Here is a 16,302-nt window from a genome sequence, read left to right on the forward strand (position 1 = left end):
TAGAATGCTAGGATTAAACATGATATTATTATTTTAAAGATTGTATTTATTTATTTGAGTCAGAGAGAGAGCAAGTGAGCGTATGAATGGAGGGGAGGGCCAGAGGCAGAGGGAGAAGCAAACTCCCCATAGAGCAGAGAGCCTGATGGGGGGCTCGATCCCAGGACCCTGAGATCATGACCTGAGCCAAAGGCAGAGAGACTTAACTGAGTGAGCCCCCCAGGTTGTCCCTAAACGTGATATTAAACATGAGTTTAACAACTGGAATTGTCAGGCACGTGCAAAGTTTTAAGTTAGCTCTTTATTCCAACCCTGTTTTTTTATTTAAAAAAAAATAGAACTCTTTAATTTGTCTTTATTCCCTATATTTCTGATGTTCTCTTAAAAATATTTATTAGCAGAGAAGTATTCCAAAAAGCTAAAACAATCAAGCAGTGAAAAAGAGCATACATTTCTAAACTGGATCTTCAATCCCTGGAAAATGTAAATTGATTAGGCTTCATTCAGGAGGACAAGGCAGCAGGATATCTCTAGTCATAAGGCTAGAATTCCTTAGGCAGATTATAACTCTGGCTTATCTCATCTTTAGGAAGCTGAGTTTGCCACATTGTTTTGCCATACTGACTGGGGTGGCACATATTTGTGAAGTCATGTTTCTCAGACTGAAGGTAACATTTACTGAGTGAATATCAAATTCCAGGCACTCCTCTCAGGGATTAACATGCATTACTCTCTAAGAGTTTATAAAAGCATCTCTGTCAAACAATTCATTGATTAATAAATATTCATACTTATTTTTCACTTGGGATATTTGTTTTAATTTCATTATTTCTTCTTTTCCAGCTCTTCTTTATGCAACTATTTTTGGAAATGTGACCACAATTTTCCAGCAAATGTATGCCAACACCAACCGATACCATGAGATGCTGAATAATGTGCGGGACTTTCTCAAACTCTATCAGGTCCCCAAAGGCCTCAGTGAACGAGTCATGGATTATATCGTCTCAACGTGGTCCATGTCCAAAGGCATTGACACAGAGAAGGTAAGGGTTATTATTATTGTTGTGGTCATTTATTTTCCATCTCAGTGGGATCTTCAGATGCCTGTAGCTTTCCCACTCAGGTATTGCTGGTATAATGGCTTTGTAAATGTTATGCTGTTTTTCATAAGTGACTTAGCAATCAATCGTAGTATGTATTGAGTGCTTAGGAGATGCAAAGCACTCAACCGTTAATCATCAATTTAGAAATTGTGGTTTCTGAAAACCACTAATTACTCCCTTTCCCTAAAACACTTGTTACCAGAGTAATTTCCTACATTCCTCTAAAACTAGCTCTGCTGCCCTCTCTCCTGGCCAGTCTTATTCTTGATTTCTTCTTTGACTTTTTGCCCATTTTAAATTTAGAAAGAAATGTCCTTGCTTATAAAGGATAAAAGTGAGCCCTCCATTTAAATCTCTCCCCTCTCTCACACATGTTTACAAAGGAACATACAATTCTGTATTTTCTTCTTTTCCTTACACAGATCTATAAAGTGGATACCACCTCCCCAGTCACCGGGCGTCTCTAAGTTCTAGCTTATCTTTTCATGAAATCTCTTCTAATTTTTCCCATCTATCTTATATTAGAAAAGAAGAACCCCAAATCCTCCTTAAAATAAATAAAACTGAATTAAAAAAATAAACTCTCACTTCCTCCACCCAGCTGATTCACATCAAATATCAGGGATGACAAGTAGGGCTTGCCCACGAGTTTTAGAGAATACCCATTTTGATCTTTTTTTCTTTATAAGTATCAGGGGAGGCGGCTATTTTTAGGTACTGAATTTTGACATGATAATCCATGTCCCACAAATTCAGTCTGTTCAGTTTGTTCTTTAAATCACACGATATTGACTTGGAGATTTTCTTTAAGGTCTGCTCAGTAAGCACCATTCATTGTTAAAAGGAAAGAGCAAATGAGCAGAGTAGTTGTTCTGTCAGAGGAATTTCCTTGAGGTAGTTTAAAGCCAGAACAGCTGTCTAGGAGCAGATGGTTGAGGGGATATTTAGGGATTGAACATGGAAGAGTTTGAGGGAGGGAAGCCTTCAGGGGAAGCGCAGGTGAGATACTCAGAATGGGCGGGGGAGGGGTAATTATTCCAGGAATCATGAAAGAGAGTGAGATTTCTGTCTTTCAGCATCTTACAAGCTGCAGTATTCATTTTCTAGTTAAATGGCCATTAAAATGGAATGTATGACCATAGACGGGAAAGGACAAACTACATTCTGTGGAATTTGATGTATCTATGCCTGAGCCAAAAAATATATGGTTATGGGAAGGGTATCCAGAGAAGGAAGAGAATCTTCCTCAGGGACACAGTTGAGACTTAGGGTTTAAGACATCAAATGCGTGATGTTCTTTGAGGTGCACATTCAGTGAAGCTGAGATCAAGAGGCAATGCTTTACCTTGTTAATCAGCATCTCAGTTAGAAGCTTTTCCATTTAGAAAATGCAGTGGGGTCACATGATAGCTGGCAGAAAACATCAACCGAATGATGGAATAAGGGCCCTTTTTGTTTGAAAAGAGACTGACCCATAGCCTCTGCCACAGATCTGTTATTTGTCCGATTTTTGAGTCCCTGTTCTCTGTATTCCCAGATGGAAGGGAGCCAATTAGATTCCCACAAGTTTCCTCTCAAGGATCTCTCTGCTTCACGAGGTAGTGAGGGTCTTGTACTTTGGCATGCGTTGTGTCTGGAAGTGGGTACTCCAGGCAGTGGGGAACAGTTTATGGGTTCCTAGTATTTACCATGGGTATTTTTGTTTTTGTTTGTTTTTTGGTTTGCTTATTTTTTGTGGTCACAGAAATGTGTTTTTGATTAGGGGAGTATACACAGAAAGTGGAGTATAGGAAAAAAAAAAGATTGGGAGGCTAATAATAAAGGTAAAATAAAATGTTAGTTCCAATGAAAACATTCTTAAAGAACTAAGTCAAAAAGCTCCAGTGGGTTAGATTTTGGATAAGAAAAATAATCACAGATGTGCTTCCTCACTGAATGGAGAATCCAGAAAGAGTAGTTTTTGACTAAAGGGGGAAGCAGAGTTAAATAACTGACAAATCTGAAATATTTGTTACGCATGTATAAAACATATTTAAAGTTTAATTTAATGTGACAGCAAACTCTCCATGTCTATGTTGATTTCTCCCAGTCTATTAAGAAAATCCCCACCCAGATGTGTAAGAAGTAGCTGAACAGAGCGGAGCCTGGGAGACAGTTGTAGGAAATTCTCATGAATTGTATAGTCAATGAGGGTGAATTTAAAAATGCATTCTTAGAGAAATAGACTCTGAACTTTAGAGAACAAACTGATGGTTACCAGAGCAGGGTTGGGAGGGGAATGGGTAAAACAGGCATGGGGATTAAGGAGTGCACTTGTCCTGATGAGCACTGCGTGACATATGGAAGTGTTGAGTCACAACCTTGTACACCTGAAATTGATAGATAGATTTGGCTAAAAAAGTAAAATCTTTAACACCAAAACCCATGCAAATGAAAATAGAGTATATGCAGCAAATATCACAAGTGAAGGGTTAATTGCCTTAATATGTAAAATGATTTTGCAAATGAATAAGAATTAGAACACCTGAGGAGAAAAATGAGCTAAGTACGTAGTTAATTCATATAAATACATAAAAACATAAATTAATAATAAACATAAAATATTATTTTAACTTATAATAAATAAATATTGAAATAGCAAGAAACCATTTGTAATATGTCAAATGGGCCAAGATAATGCCCACTCTTAGCAAAAGCTGTAGTGACTGACACTATCATGTAATTCTTTTTTTGTGTGTGATTTGGTGTGGCATTTCTTGAAAGCAGTTTGACCAAGATAATATCTTAAACTGGGGGATATTCTAGAGCTCAGTCCCTGTGCCTCTTCCCTTTTCTGTTCATATTCTCTCCTTCGGTGATGTCATACAATCTTACTTTAAAAATGTATGCTAACCCTGCCCAAATATACACACTCACCTTGGACCTCTTCTTGAACTGCGGACTCCCTTATCCAACTGCCTACTCACATCCCGTGAAGCTGTCCAGGTCTGAACTCCTGTCCTGCCGTAAACCTGCTCCATGGACGTTCTTCCCTAATGCAGTTAATGGAAACTCCACCCCTCAGTTGCGTAGACAGACCTCCCCACATTAAAACCTCCACCCAAACCTGCTGGCTCCACCTGTGGTTCTCACCACTCTATCACCATCTCCTTGTCCAAGTCAGCATCATGTTCAACCTGGGTTATTATAGAGCCAAATAACTGGTCTGTCCCTTTACAGTATATTCGTAGCACAGCAGCTTTTGACCTTATATGGCTTTCATAATAAAGCTTTCTATCTGTCATCTATCTATCTGTCATCTATCACATATTCATCTGTACTGCAGGCTTTTTAGAGAATAAGAATAAAATTGATGAGCTTGCTAAAATACAAGGGTGGAAAAAGGAAATGAAAGATTGATGATAGTAATCAAATAAATACTGTAATTCACAATTTTAGCAATATGAATGCATTCGAGGATGTAGCTTTAGTAAACAGCATCTGAGTTTTAACAGCTATCCTGTTTTTGATGTCAGAGACCTCTATTCAACTTCCTCAGTAAGCCAAGTACTTTATCTTACTATATGTTTCTTTTTCTTTCCTTTTTTTTTTAAACATTTTATTTATTTATTTGACAAACAGAGATCACAAGTAGACAGAGAGGAAAGGAAGGCAGAGAGAGAGGGAGAAGCAGGCTCCCCGCTGAGCAGAGAGCCCAATTTGGGGCTCAATCTCAGGACCCTGAGATTACAACCTGAGCTGAAAGCAGAGGCTTAACCCACTGAACCACCCAGGCGCCTCTTACTATATGTTTCTTATCTCATGTTTTGTTGATGGTCTCTTTCAGGTATTTTATTACTGTTGGTTGTTATTATGAGTATACACTGAAAAAGATTGAAATGTACGAAGTCAAATGTCTTTGTTCTAATGCTTCTCTTGTTAGTTCTGAAACAGTGAGATTTTTTTTTAGTTGCTAGTACAATAGAACTTAATGATGCACTGCAACTAATTAGAGAAGAACCTTTGCCCCAGTTACTGACATTTCCTTCTATCATTTCCACATATTTAGTTTTATAGATTTTTTTGAATTCTGCTTTACCCCACAGGCAAATTAATCACCGTGATTTAACTCAGTCTTACCTTGCGTTACGTGAATAATTCTTCCTCTAATACAAATTGTGGCATTAAAGTCAGGACTGACATCAAGATTGTAGCATTTCTATCAGGAAAGTTTGCCTTAGGCAAATTTTCTATATGAAACAGTACTGAGATTAATTTTACTTAGTTGAAAGTATTTTATTGACTACTAATTGCTATAGTTGCTTTAGATTCTTTTCAAATTTAATAAACAAAATCCATTCTCTAGGCTTTGCTACTCGTAACATCCTGTGCATTTAAAAGACTGAGAAATGGGTGGAATGAGTGAGGATTTAAAAAAGAAAAAGGAGATTATGGGGAAAAAATAGAAAGGATGATGAAGCTTAAACCTTGTCGTTTTTTATTTTTCACGGTCTCACTTTTCCTCCTAACATGTAATTTGAAAAAGATCAGTAGAAAAAAGCTCTTTGGTCTTCATTTCTTGTTTCATGTGCTTTATAATAAGCATAAGGTATCAGTAGGAAGATGTCATTATATGAAAAGTTTTGGCAGAAATATGCAAAACATTCAGGCAGAAATAGGCCTTTAGAATTTCAACAAATTGAGATTTGAATATTTTAAAATCTTAGATTATTTTTTTAACCAAATCTATGAAAGAAGTACTCTACTCCTTCCAGATATGGTGGACAATATATTTTGTTTTTCCTACAAGTTAAAGTAACTTCCTTTTAGTCAGTTTACTTTTATCTTTTTTTTTTAATTGAGAGAAGCATGTCTAAATATTTGTCTTTGTATTCCTAAATGTGAAAAACAGGAATGACATTTTCACACCTGTCTCATTTTCTTGGTTCAATATTCAAATACATCAAGAGGTTCCTATGGCAATGTACAATAGAGCCTAAGAGTGAAGGCACCAGCCTTCCAAGAAAAAAATCTGTAGACAAATGTGCTATGTTAAATAGATCATGTGAATCCATACATTTGAGTGTAGTAAAATAAAACTGAGTTGGTCTTAACATGAATTAAAAGTACTCTTGTCTTTGGATCAAAAGAAATAAGAATCATTCCAGTCCATGTTAATCAGATCATACATAAAATACTGTGTTACAATTCTAAGTGATATTTTTAAAGAAATACTATCAAATGATAGCACACTTACCAGAAAATAACCATTATGGCATGAAGTTCTGGGAATCTTGTTATATGGTGGATAATTAAAGGCAATGTGAATATTTAGTTTAGCTAATTGAAGACCTGGGGAGAGTTATGATAGGTGATTTAAAGTATCTTAAAATGCAGTCATCTAAATGATTCAGGAGAAAATTAACACCCTGCTGGTAAAGGATACAGGCTGAATGTTGTACAAAATGGACTTGCATGTCTTGATACTAATTTGGTAATATTAAAGAGATTATATGATAATTGTGTCTGAATGATTTGGCATACTATTACATATCATATATTATTTCAAATTCAGACACACATTCAAGATATCCTATATAAAAATTATAGAACAATTGCTGAAAAAGAAAAAAATTGGGGGCATCATGTTGTCTGATTTCAAGCTTTACTACAAAGCTGTGATCACCAAGACAGCATGATACTGGCACAAAAACAGACACATAGACCAGTGGAGCAGAGTAGAGAACTCAGATATGGACCCTCAACTCTATGGTCAAATAACCTCCAACAAAGCAGTAAAAAATATACTGGAAAAGACAGTCTCTTCAATGAATGGTGCTGGGAAAATTGGACAGCTACATATCGAGGAATGAAACTCAACCATTCTCTTACACCATACACAAAGGTAAACACAAAATGGATAAAAACATCTCAACATGAGGCAGGAATCTATCAAAATCCTAGAGGAGAACATAGGCAGTAAACTCTTCGACATTGGCCACAACAACTTCTTTCAAGATATGTCTCCAAAGGCAAAGGAAACAAACAGAAATGACCTTTGGGACTTCACCAGATTAAAAGCTTCTGCATAGCAAAGGAAACAGTCAACAAAACAAAGAGGCACCCACGGAATGGAAGAAGATATTCACAAATGACACTATAGACAAAGGGCTAATATCCAAGAACTATAAAGAACTCCTCAAACTCAACACTCAGAAAGCAGATAATCACGTCAAAAAATGGGCAGAAGACATGAACAGACACTTCTCCAAAGAAGACATACAAATGGCTAACAGACTAAAAATGTTCATCATCATTAGCCATCAAGGAGATTCAAATCAAAACCACATTGAGATACCAACTTACACCAGTTAGAATGGCCAAAATCAACAAGACCGTAAACAAGTGTTGGAGAAGATGTGAAGAAAGGGGAACCCTCTTATACTGTTGGTGAGAATGCAAGTTGGTGCAGCCACTTTGGAAAACACTGTGGAGATTCCTTAAGAAATTAAAAATAGAGCTACCCAGGGGCACCTGGGTGGTTTAGTGGGTTAAAGCCTCTGCCTTCAGCTCAGGTTATGATCCTGGGATCCTGTGATTGAGCTCCACATCAGGCTCTCTGCTGGGCAGGGAGCCTGCTTCCTCCTCTCTCTCTGCCTGCCTCTCTGCCTACTTGTGATCTTTGTCAAATAAATAAATAAAATCTTAAAAAAAAAAAAAAAAGTAGAGCTACCCTATGACCCTGCAATTGCACTACTGGGTATTTGCCCCAAAGGTACAGATGTGGTGAAAAGAAGGGCCATATATATCCTGAAGTTCATAGCAGCAATGGCCACAGTTGCCAAACTGTGGAAAGAACCAAGATGCCCTTCAACGGATGAATGGGTAAAGAGGATACGGTCCATATAAACAATGGAGTATTATGCCTCCATCAGAAAGGATGAATACCCAACTTTTATATCAACATGGATGGGACTGGAGGAGATTGTGCCGAATGAAATAAGTCAAGCAAAGAGAGTCCATTATCATATGGTTTCACTTACTTGTGGAGCATAAGGAATAGCAGGGAGGACAAGATGGAGAGGAGAAGTGAGTTGGGGGAAATTGGAGGGAGACAAACCATGAGAGACTGTGGACTCTGAGAGACAAACTGAAGGTTTTTTAGGGGTGGGGAGTGTGGTGAGCCCGGTGGCGGGTATTGTGGAGGGCACGTATTGCATGGAGCACTGGCTGTGGTGCATAGACAATGAATGTTGGAACACTAAAAAAATTATAGAATAAGATTCTGTAATAAGTCATTGATTATCTTCTCAACAGTTTTTTATTAGTACATTTATGTACTGTAGTTTTACAAATGAAACTAATTTTTTAAAAATTTGGAGCAACACAGAATCTCTGTTGCAGCTAAGCTGGGCCACGCCCCGGAGACAAATGGCATATTTTTTCTATGGTTGTTGAGTAACCTGTTTGTTGAGCAAAAGAGACTGTTTAGTCTATTCTTGTGAGGGACTACCCTTTAGCCTGTTTGTAAAAGCTTCATGCCCTGACTTCCCGAGAACTCTGACCTTTCTCCCGGACTAGAAACGTGGTAGGGGAACTTTACTGTTGTCATGGACACATGGTGGTTCATTTGTTACCCATGGACATGGTTGGAAGCAGAGTCATTATGGACATTCCTCTGTTCTAGCCGACTTACAAGCTTTCTCTGAAAATCTAGATTTTATCTGAAACTTCAATTTTATTTTTTCTTCCATGTATCAGAAAGTAACCCTCGAGAGTTTATGAGAAACATTACAAGTAAAGGAACACTTTACTATAATCTCTGATGATGTTTCAGAACATTCAAGTGTATTTATAGTTTATCGTGACTTTTGGCATAGTTTAGGAGCGCTCCTGTGCAAGACTGGTATTATTGTTAGCTGATATAACTATCAGTAAACTTTCTGTGTGTCAGGTAGTAGACAGTATCATTTTGTTCTAGGAATGACTGGGAGGCACTGTATGACTAAAATAAACTCTGAGTGACCCAAACCTCTCTCCTGGAATGCTAAGTGTATTCTTTTATTTAATTTTTAACTTTTTTTTTTTTTTTTTTAGAGAGGGAGAGAGAAAGAACATCTTAAGCAGGCTCCATGCCCAGTGCAGAGCTGGACATGGGGCTCTATCTCTATAACCCTAAGATCATGACCTGATCCCAAATTGAGAGTCAGACACTTAACCAACTGAGTCCCCCAGGCGCTCCATAAGTGTGTTCTTTTTATGTACCATGTTGAAATTACTTCAGTGCAGTAGCGTGGGCTGGCTTGTATTTCATTTTCTTACCAAACTTCCCCTAGTCTCTGAGGAAGGGACTAAAGAATCATTCGCTATCTATATCTAGAATGAGAGGAAAAACTTGCTTACTTAGGGCAATGGATGACTTGTGCAGTAGCATGGCTTTATATAGGTGGGGAGGACTGGGTTTCATTCTTCTGTGTCCACATCTGTATTGGAGATACAAACACCCACTTCACTTATCAGATAGAAAGATGAAAAGTATCCAAAGAGAAACAATAGTAAGTGCTAACAAATAATTTAGTCTGTGGTTATGGTTTATTTCTTCCTTTACCAGTTATAAATTATGAGAACTTGGTCATGCCTGGCACCATTTTTAATCTTCGTCTTTAATCTTAGTATTCAGGGCATACTGCCGTCTTTAAATATAGATGAAAATAGAACCTCAATTGTAGAGTAATTTGGATGAATAAAATATTTCTATATACATACACACTGCACACAAATGCACAGACATATTTTAGACTTAGGGGAAAAATTAACTCATGAATGAATCCACACGCTGCAGACAGTATTAGAGTTTGAGTAGGTGTGTGTATCCAACCCGTTATTTTGTTCTGAGCTGCCTTGATTGATCTGTTTTCAGACTCTCACTAGAGTAAATCTTCAGAAACATCTATTGAAAAACCCATTTTTGAATGAGATCCTAGCGTTTCCTACAACTTTTGCAGTTTACTAGACAAAGGTAGAATTATGCAGATGGTTGGATTTTAGAAACGGAACTTGAAAAAAAAATGTCTCCATTCCTGTGATTTCTGTTGTTATTATTTGACTGTGTTTGTTAGATTAGATTTTTTTTCTTCCGGGGGCTCTGTGCCTTTCCATCTCTTAGTCACTTTCCCGTCTCTTTTCTGGTTCTTACGATAATCCCTAAAAGATGCTTGTATGTTGGCTCACACTGATTGTTTTGTTAATTTTGGATTCGTTTGTAGTTTATGAAGTACTGAAAAGCCACTTTTAGCTCCTTTGCTAGTAGTGCCAAATAACCATGGGCATCTCTGTCTGGGACAGCAGAAGGCAGCAAGAGGGTGGAGAAAATAAATACATTAAAGGAAAAAGAAAAATTGTTATGTAAGAAAGAGATTCCTCTTGTCGCTCACTGACAATTGCCTGAAATGCTACTTCATGCCCTCCTCCTGGGCATGGTCCTGGAGTCAAGGAGCGAGCACATGGCTATGCAATCTGGTGGCTTTCTTTCAGGTTTTGCTTTTTACGAGTCTTGACCTGTCTCGAGAGTGAGACCTTCAGGCATTCTCTTCTTTCGTCACATTAGCATTCTTCCAGATTTCTTTATATCCGGAATTTTCTGGAGAAAGTCGTCATTTCCCTCATTTCGCCTGGGGCATTTCTGAGGTACAGAAGGCATCCATTAAAGAACGATCTATATTAAGGCAGAATTTATAAATAGGCAAATAACCGTCCTTTAAAATTGGCATCCGCATCAAACAGAACCATAGTTTTGTAGGATATTGTAGTAATTGCTAGGGGGTGGAAAGTAAAGATGAACGCAGTCCATGCTCTTGTGATGTTCAGTGTCTAAGGGGGAGGAAAGACTTAAATAACCACAGAGATAAACATAGGATTCCAGATCATGAGGATCCTTGAAATACAATATAGGGAGCTATGTAGAATTTTTATAGGAGGAGAGGGGAGGAATCCAGTTTGGAAGGATGTGGGTCCAAGAAGGTGATAGAGAAAGCAGTAGAATTTGGACATAAAAGCTTGTTAGAAACTGAAATTCTTCACGTGTTTTATTAAAAAACACAAATGACCTATGTGATAGTCATCATTACTGATTTGAAGATGGAAAAGAATAGAGAGGAGAGAGAACAAAGATCCAGTTAGCCCATGAAGTCCTAGTAAGTTATTAGTTAACCAACATTAACTGTTCATGGCTTATACATTCCATGTGCCAGGGAATAACTTCAGCTGATCATTCACAGTGGTTAGAAATCGTACTCTAAAGCCAATACCAGCATAAGATGGTATGGTAGTACCAACCTCATTGGTACCCTAATCCTGTTTAAATTAAACAACACGTATCTGTTTTGAACTGGGTCTGCTGCCTTTGTGGGCAAGTGTCAGAGCACAATACATTCATGATCCCAGTATAGCTTTATGTACTCTGTTATCACTTCTACCCAGGATGAATAAATGTTAGAAGAATATTTTATAACTATCTTGTCCATAAAATGTTTATTTTACATAAACATTCTGTACATATGTATATATAAGTATTATGTAAATATAAAATGCTTATAATACATAACTTTATGTAAAATTAGAAATAAGAGCTTGAAAAGAAGAAAATGTAATAAATCATCCATAATCCCACTACTCACAGAAATATGGCTTGCCACATTTATTCTGTGTGATTTTGTGAACATATATTTACATTACATATATATACTACATAAACATTTGTATTCTATTTAAAGGACATAGTATATATTTTTAATCTCCTATTATTGGATATTTGAGATGTCAAACATTTGTATTAAGATAAACACTAAGAATGGGGTTTGACAGATCAAAGAGTATGTGAATTTTATTATTTATATTACTTTTATAGTTTATTTCTTCTGAAAGATCAAGTGAGTTATAACTAACACAGGTTTATGTGGGTCCTTTTTCAGAATAACATTGTTAATACTGGGCATTAATCTTCTAATTTCTGTGAGTTGAATAGACCAACAATTTTAGTGTGTTTAATTTCTACTCTTTCCAACACGTAAGTACTATAATTATTTCCATTTACTACATTTATTAATATAGAAATAGTCCATAAGAGATGAAATGACTTATTTTTTTTAGGTCACATATGATGAAATTAGGTTTGGGTTAGGTCTGTGTCACAGAGGTAATGCTCTCAGGCCTTCTGATTTCCTGTTGCATATTATTATCAGCTAATATGTTGTTATTAGTAGACAGGTATCTCCTTATCACGCCTGAATTTTTCCTGTTTTTTTTTTTGCCCCGTGTTTATTTCCCTGCTCTTCCTACTCGTCATTTTCCTGTACTGCCCAAATGAATCCCATTAGCATTTCATTGGAATTGTGTAATGTCAGAGTTAAACTATACAGCAGAGGCCGTCTGAAAACTTGTGCAGGTCGATCAGGATGAGGTAGAGTGGGCTCAGGAGAATTAATTACAGAGCTTGGACATCGCTCTTACGGTGGCAAGCTGGAGGTTCCACTCTTAGAAGCCAGTGTGAAGATCGAAGGGTTCCACAGTTTGGGTACAAACTGCAGGTAGCATGGGGGTAGGGGGGTGGGTACGATGGACAAATGTCAGACCTACTGTAACACTCCAGCTGGATGATCAGTCACTTAAACTCACTCAGATTCAGGGTCTATCTTCTTTCGTGATACTTCCATTTCTGAGATTCAAATTTAAACATATCTGGGAAGCGTTTGTGAGAAATATTAGTAGTCTCCTTTTCACACCCAGGAAAAACCAGAGGGGGATCTAAATTAAATAGTATAATATTGTAACACTGTATCAAACTTTATCTTGGGACAGTGAATGAGAAAGTCACGGGGAGCAGCCTTCTTAGGGGAAACCAGTCTCTGTTAGCAGAGAAATGAAGCATTCCAGCCACCAAGTCACACCCGGTGCTTTCTGTTAAGATTCCTCTTGCCTAGGGCACAATTTAAAATACCAGTACATCCAAAGAGACTTTCCCCTTTAATCTGACAGTTAGTATTGGTTTTGAAGTATATCGTAAAGCACTAAAATCAGTGGTCACATAATTTTACATGTGTTTAATGATTCATACACGTCAATAAATCACAGAGCACAACAGGATTAGAAGCAATTCATTTATTCAACCATTCTCAAGACAGTTGAGAATCATCCTTCCATAAGGTAAGAAAACAAACAAAGCCCAAACCCTAAATCCTCTTTATTGTTAATGGTTACACTTCATTATCATTTTAATTTTCTCTTAGAAGGACTTTGAGTTAATACTGGCTTATTAGCTTTGTAATACAATTTTGTATGGTTAGAGGAAAAATGGAAATTTTTTTTCTAAAAGAAGTTAAAATTCTCTGGGCTGAGAGCTGAAGCCTGACAAGAAGTTTCATCGAGAATTCTAAGTATTGGGGCGCCTGGGTTGGCTCAGTTGGTTAAGCATCTGCCTTCACCTCAGGTCATGATCCCGGTGTTCTGGGTTTGAGTTCTGCATGGGGCTCCTTGCTCAACAGGGAGCCTGCTTCTCCCTCTGCCTGTCGCTCTTCCTGCTTATGCTCTCTTTTTGACAAATAAATAAAAAAATCTTTAAAAGAATTCATAAGTTTTTAGGTAAATATTGATAATATAGGTTGTTTAACATAAAGATCTGTTTCCTATTCCAATCTTCTTTTTTTAAGATTTACTTCTTTTTTTTTTTTTTTTTAAGATTTATTTCTTGAGAGAGAGAGAGCAAGCAAGTGGGGGATGGAGGTGGAGGGAGAGAGAATCTTAGACACTCCACTGAGTGCGGAGCCCAACATGAGGCTCAGTTTCTTAACCCTGAGTTCAAGACCTGAGCCGAAACCAAGAGCCAGAGGCTTAATGGACTGTAACACCCAGGTGCTCCATTTTCTGTCCCAGTCTTGAATAATAAATGTTGACTGAGCCTCTGTTTAGATTTGTTTAAGCCTCTGCAGTGCAATAGAGAGTGAGGCAGTTCTGCAACCTTCGACTTGCATTCTAGCAGGACTGATCAAATCGATATCTGCTTTCTTTGACCTAACCATACCATTTAATGGTTACACCAAGAGGTACTTGGCCTCTGGGCCTGAACACCTGGAAGAATGCAAACCAAGAAGCAGAAGTAATGGTATACACATTTAGTTCATGTAATGGCAGAGAAAACGTTTGATTCTGGTTCCTAGAGTTCTCCTTCCAAAGTCAATGTTCTTTGCCCTACATCACTCACTTATTCCATACCTACTGTGTTCCACATGCTAAGCCACACTCTGGAGATGAAGCTGTGAGCAAGATAGGGAGGGTCTTTGACTGATAAAACTTAGAGTTTAGTGGGGGAGACAGAGAAAAATAATTATGTGAACAATTAATATTTTCCAATTCCCTAATAAAGATTTAAATGAAGTGTTGGCATTAAGGTAAAAAACGTACACACACACACACACACACACATATGCACATTTATATGCTTTTATAAATATATACATATATATCTATAACTTTGATTTTCTTCATTAACATAGAAAAGGATGGTTCTCTCCTGCATTGAGAATGGTGGAGTAAATGCACTATTCCTAGATATGCTGTAATCTGTGATGCATTGAGTCTCTGAGTTTTTATAAACACATTACAATTATGTGATCTTTGATTGTTACATTGTAATAATAATAGCCAGATAATAACATGATTGTGACAATTCTTGCTTCTGTTTTTATTAATTGGTAAGAGGTATATAATTTTACTCAACTGAATTGGTGTAATTGCAATCAGGAACAATGAAACTTTGAATTTTAATGAGCTTGTGCTACCTAACTTGGTATTAATATTAGGGTTTTCCAATACTGAAAAATGTTCTTGTACTCTTACTGGTATTGGGGTTGGGAAAAGCTGCTTTCATTTGTACAGGTATTTAGTATACAAAATTTCAGAAATATATACAATTTTGTTTTCTTAAATTCCCTTTAAGAACCTAAGTTTCCTTAAGAACTTAATATCTTAGGGACGCCTGGTTGGCTCAGTGGTTTAAAGCCTCTGCCTTCAGCTCAGGTCATGATCCCAGGGATCCTGGGATTGAGCCCGCATTAGGCTCTCTGCTCAGTGGGAAGCCTGCTTCCTCCTCTCTCTCTCTGCTTACCTCTCTGCCTACTTGTGATCTTTGCCTGTCAAAAAATAAATAAAGTTAAAAAAAATAACTTAATATTTTAGGAGCACCTGAGTGGTTCTGTTGGGTAAGTGTCTGACTTTTGATTTTGGCTCAGGTGATGATCTCAGGGTTGTAAAGATCTAGCCCCACTCTTGGCTCTGTGCTCAGCAGGAAGTGAGGCTCTCTACCACACACCCATCCCTGCCCTCCCTCATGCTCTCTCTTTTTCTTGAGTAAATAGATAAATCTTTAAAAAAAGATCTTAATATTTAAATGAACAGATTTCAGAAGGCCATCAAACTTACATACAACAAAAATGCCTGGTCTAAATTTGGTGGACGCTAGAGCTAATATTAAATTTATCTTTAATTGGTTTTAAGAAAGCTCTTCAACTGAAATCTTTCTATACTGCAGAAAGAAATATACAGAAAGAAAATTTCATTTTTTAAGCTTTTTCAGGGCTTGTTGTAAAAGTTCCAAAAATAAGACAAAGTAAAACACAAAATAAATGAAAACCCCCAACAGTCTAATTTTCTTTCTTCACATTTCATTTTCAGAGTATTTCATAGGATATTCAAAAAGAGTTGAGAGAGAAACCCATATATTTGTGCTATGACTTTTCCTTTCTAATTAATGAAACATGTGACGTGAGATTATCACTTAATATACTTCCTGTCTCTATTGGGAATTGTGCGTTAAGAATGTTAGTGGCACGGCATGAGTTGGTTCACAGAAGTAAATTTTCCAGTCGACTGAGACTTGTTCTTTCCTGCAGTTACTTAAGGATCTTGAAAAGAGCCTTTCAAATGATAGTATTTTCCTTAATGTTATATAAAAATATAAATTAGGACAATATTTTGGTCACAAAGGGACACTGTACCTCCTCGTGGATTTAGATATGTGTTTGTTTCACCCCATAAATCTAGTTCCCATAACAAAGAAGGACAGTTTGACCATTATAATTTTATAAATAACCTCTTAAAATAGTTAAACCAAACACAACTTATACTTATGTTGGTTCCTATTTGTATTGACTTTCAAGCAAAATTGTAG

General features: G+C 37.1%; 1 protein-coding gene across 2 annotated transcripts in view; it reads left to right on the plus strand.

The window, feature by feature from the left end:
- Nucleotides 1-16,302, plus strand: part of KCNH5 (potassium voltage-gated channel subfamily H member 5) — a 313,865-nt gene that overhangs the window by 201,663 nt on the left and 95,900 nt on the right. For both annotated transcript variants that reach the window (XM_082734149.1, XM_082734150.1), the window contains exon 8: nucleotides 844-1,043. In XM_082734149.1, coding sequence (XP_082590275.1) covers nucleotides 844-1,043 — 200 coding nt within the window. The remainder of the gene's footprint in view (nucleotides 1-843; nucleotides 1,044-16,302) is intronic.

Source organism: Mustela nivalis (genome assembly GCF_964662115.1).
Source record: "Mustela nivalis genome assembly, chromosome: 6".
Classification (NCBI taxonomy): Eukaryota; Metazoa; Chordata; class Mammalia; order Carnivora; family Mustelidae; genus Mustela; species Mustela nivalis.